This window comes from Mandrillus leucophaeus, unplaced genomic scaffold (genome assembly GCF_000951045.1).
Source record: "Mandrillus leucophaeus isolate KB7577 unplaced genomic scaffold, Mleu.le_1.0 Scaffold43, whole genome shotgun sequence".
NCBI lineage: Eukaryota > Metazoa > Chordata > Mammalia > Primates > Cercopithecidae > Mandrillus > Mandrillus leucophaeus.
In genome coordinates, this window is record NW_012104587.1 from 1,643,088 (window position 1) to 1,647,278 (window position 4,191).

At 51.5% G+C, this 4,191-nt stretch overlaps 1 protein-coding gene across 4 annotated transcripts; it reads right to left on the reverse strand.

The window, feature by feature from the left end:
- Positions 1-1,176: 1,176 nt before the first annotated feature.
- Positions 1,177-3,789, reverse strand: UBXN1 (UBX domain protein 1). 4 transcript variants are annotated; one of them, XM_011993386.1, is made up of 10 exons: positions 3,711-3,750; positions 3,537-3,624; positions 3,362-3,415; positions 3,167-3,273; positions 3,012-3,081; positions 2,595-2,786; positions 2,449-2,500; positions 2,186-2,302; positions 1,484-1,676; positions 1,177-1,316 (listed from the first exon to the last, which is right to left on the reverse strand). In XM_011993386.1, exons 2-10 carry the CDS (start codon positions 3,593-3,595, stop codon positions 1,267-1,269), a joined length of 894 nt encoding a protein of 297 aa, XP_011848776.1. In that variant the 5' UTR covers positions 3,596-3,624; positions 3,711-3,750; the 3' UTR covers positions 1,177-1,266. The 4 variants fall into 4 exon arrangements, with proteins under 4 accessions (XP_011848776.1, XP_011848777.1, XP_011848774.1 ...); XM_011993384.1 differs by having other exon boundaries at positions 1,183-1,676; XM_011993385.1 differs by having other exon boundaries at positions 1,183-1,676; positions 2,607-2,786; positions 3,537-3,789.
- Between the last annotated feature and the right edge of the window lie 402 nt (positions 3,790-4,191).

The window sequence follows — 4,191 nt, forward strand, 5'->3', positions numbered from 1 at the left end:
CGAAACTCCATCTCAAAAGAAAAAAAAACTGTTTATCTGCCTCCTTGTGAATACCTTAGAGTAGGGGAGCCCCCAGTCGACACATCTCGTATTTGAGAAGTGTGTTGCCCTCATTAGATTTAATTACAAAATTTGATCATCATATTGTATCGTCTCTCAAAGTGCTCTAGAAATTGTCAGTGGTGGCCGGGCACGGCGGCTCACGCCTGTAATCCTAGCACTTTGGGAGGCCGAGGCGGGTAGATCACCTGAGGTCAGGAGTTTGAAACCACTTTGGCCATCATGGTGAAACCCCGTCTCTACTAAAAATACAAAAAATTAGCTGGGCATGGTGGTGCGTGCCTATAATCCCAGATACTTGGGAGGCTGAGGCAGGAGAATCCCTTGAACTCAGGAAGTGGTTCGATACCGTACCACTGCACTCCAGCCTGGGTGACTGAGCAGGACTCCATTTCAAAAAAAAAAAAAAATCTCAAATTCTCAGTGGTTTACATGAAGTGGCCATGGGTGTCTGGAGCACCCCGAAGCTGTATCAAAGTTGTGCCCATTTCCAAACATTTTTAAAATGAAAAGGCACTCTTCTGGCTGGGCGCCGTGGCTCATGCCTGTAATCCCAGCACTTTGGGAGGCTGAGGCGGGCAGATCACAAGGTCAGGAGATCGAGACCATCCTGGCTAACATGGTGAAACCCCATCTCTACTAAAAATACAAAAAATTAGCTGGGTGTGGTGGTGGGCACCTGTAGTCCCACCTACTCGGGAGGCTAAGGCAGGAGAATGGCGCGAACCTGGGAGGCGGAGCTTGCAGTGAGCCAAGATGGCGCCACTGACTCCAGCCTGGCCCACAGAGCAAGATTCTGTCTCCAAAAAAAAAAAAAAAGGCACTCTTGTGTTCTCAATAAATAAATAAATAAAAATAAAAAAGCAGCAGCAGTTGGGCTTTTATGTTCCGTCTTACCATAGGAGTAAAAGGTGCCATCCAATGTACTCTCCACTCCTTTTAGCACCTCTCCTCCTCAACTTCCCCAGCAGTTAATCAGACCCAGAGATTAGAAACAAGTGTCTTTGTTGGAAACTAAAGATGAGGAAGAGGGTCTGCTACAAATGCGTTCCCTTTTAGCCTCTTCCTCTGCCTTGGTTTTTTCCCTCCCAGCCATTCAGGAAGGAGTCAGGCATGTACAGAACTCAGGGTCTATTTATTAGGAAGGAGATGTCAGTGCTTTATCAAACATGAAGGGGTCACAGAGGGACGATGGGACAAAGGCCCTCAGCTGGGACATTTCTTGGCCACAATGAGAACAGCAGAAGGCACGAGTCCTAAAGATGGAAGAAAACAGGCTTGAACCACAAGGATACTTGGTTTTTGCTCCCAAAATTCCTGGCCTTGCACCATGTTCACAAAACCCCTTCTCTTTGCATCCCTCCTTTTCCCAAGCATGCCTCCCTACTCCCCCAAGTCCTGGTTTCTAGTCTTGCAGCCATACCCAGCTCCTGCAGAGGCCGCTCCATGTCAGCTTCTGAGAAGGCCCGTCTGGGGAAGCCACTGAGCAATTGCACAGGGTCCTGGCCTCCTCCTGGTTCCTCCCCACGGTGGAGCTCCACATAGAGCCTCACGGCTGCCAGCTGTTCCCGGGCCCGGAACGTCTGGGTCAGTGAGGTCCCATCTGGCAGCCTGACCTAAAGGGCAAGGGAGATACTCAGTATTGTGGGCATCAAAACTCAATGAGGTGCCCAAGTAAGGCAAAGAGCTAAAGCTGGCCCCTCCTTCTTAGATTGAACCAGCACAACTACTATTTAAAGCACCAAATGAACAGCCACTTAGGCTCTGCTTTACTAAATGTGGATGAGAGACTCCCAGCTCCCTCACAACCTAAGAAAGACAAGGATAAGATTATATAAAAGAATCTGGATAAATACCACATCACCAGATAGCTGCATAATAAATCAAATAAAAACATGAACAAGTAAAAGGGTAACTGCTGAGTAAGAGGGAGGTATGGGTTTAAATATGACTGGGGCAGGTGAAATTTGATACCTTTCCCAAGAGTAGATAGGATTTCAAAAGTCATTTACAAAGAAGGGAGAGATTTGGCAAACGGCACATTAACTGAAAAAAGCTCTGAAATGGGCACCTTAACAGGCAACAAAGGGGTCCCAGGAGGAAGATAGGAATCAGAATCAAGTACCTGTATGCGACACTGGTCATACTCCCGCTTGGTGGGAGGCTCCTGGCTGGGAGAAGAGGGAACAGGACCTGGCTCTGGTGCCGGTGGGGGTGGCTGAGAGCCCACACTGCCACCATACTAAAGGGCAAAGCAAAACACTCAATCAGGTACTCACCCACCCTCAGGTGAAACACATCATGTAAGCCCAAGATTTCCCTCTGAAGCTGGAAAAGATTTACTAACCTGCCCACTCCATTACCCGTGGCGTCTTCTCAATCACCTACCTTCTTGGCTCTCTCTGCTTTGTCCCTCTCGATCTTTTCTCTAACTCTTTGTCTGGAATGTAGACAAGAGGAAATTAGGTCAGACATCAACAAAGCAAATCTTGATTTCTTTCTCATCTGCTATCCATCATCTCGATTGCCTAGACCTGGCTGCTAACTCCTCGGCCTTTTCCCTCCGCCTCTCCTCTGCAGCCCGGCGCATCTCATCTTCCTGTAGCCGCTGTCGTGCTGCTGACAACTCTTGCCCTTGTCTCCTGCGCTGCCGTTCGCGTTCCAATGCCTCCCGTTCCTCTCTCTCTTCACGCTCCCGCTGCTTCTGGGCCACCAGCTCCAACATCCTGTGTTGCCAAGAGAAAACAGCTCAAGAGAAATGGACAGAGTGAGAAGGTGCAAAGTTTACCATAAACAAAATTAGGCGACATATATCCCAAAGTAGATTAAAGAAAAGGAAAAGAAAATGCCAAGAAAGAGGAAATGTGGAAAGGTCAAGGTTCTTTGACCAGATGTGTACCGGGGCGAGGTGGAAGACGACCCTCAGAGATGTGAGACTGTTCTTACTGTACCTCTTAGTCTGTTCCTGTCTTTCCTCTTCACTCAAAATGGGTTTGCCTTCTCCGGCAGCAGAACCAGATCCTACAAACAAACAATTGGTATTATTATCCCTTCAGATTCTCCTCGGACCCTCCTGAATAATCACACGGTGTCCCTCAGTCAGGACCTTCAAGGCCGCCTTGCTCTGAGGAAGTGGGCTCCCGTCCCAGGATATGTCCAAGGGGGGTCTCTAGAGGCTCGTCTACATCGGGGTCGTCTTCGTGCTCCATCAGCCTGGCAGGGAAAGTCGGCGGGGAGGTTAGCTCTGAGGCTGCCCCTTCCGCTAGCCCCCAATTCTCCGCCACCCAGGACGAGCGCTCACCAGTCCATCGCAGCCTCGATGCCCTGGTTCCCTGTGAGGGCCAGAGCCTTCTCCCTGGGGGCAGAAACACCATGAATAGCGCCCACGAGCCATGGTGACCGTCAGGCTGGCGCAAAGGCCAGGACAGGTCCGCGGCCCCCCACCCCCGCAGGCCGGGGTTGGGGAACTCCCTTACGCGCGTCCCCTGGGGAAGCCCATCTCGATGAGACTCTCAAGAGCCGTCAGCTCCGCCATGGCGCCGACACCGCCGCTTCCGCGGGGACCTGGTGTGTGACGAGAAGGAGGGTGGGAAGGGTCAGCGCGAAGCAACCCGCCCTCGACGCCCGCGGACGGGCGCTCGCTCTCTCACCCGGCTCTATAGCAGCCAGGGACACCGACGAGAAGAAAGCCGAGGGGAAGCGGAAGTACCGGATCTGTTTGGGTCACGTGGGGGCGGACGTCGACGGGTGCCGCTGAGAACCAGAAAACTTCTGGCCTTGCTGCCAGGACTTTGTGTGGGCGGGAACAGGGACGCAACCCACCAAGCCAAGGCTCCGGGCTGCTGTGGGGAAGAAAGCTGGTGCGGCTCTGAAACCCGTGGGCGGAATGAAGCCAGTTCCCGGAACTTCATCCTGCCTCACCCTCCTTAGAAATTAGAAGGAATATAGTCCCTTAGCGCAACGCTTTGGGAAGTTCTTTGGCAATGTTTGCCAGGAGCCGAAGAAATGTACTTGCTCTTTGGTCCGCTCATTCTCTCTGGGGAATTGAGCCATCCTCTGCCTGACTGCCAAAGGGATCTTTGCAAAACACAATGATCTAATCCTGGCCTCACCTCCCTGCTTAAAACTCCG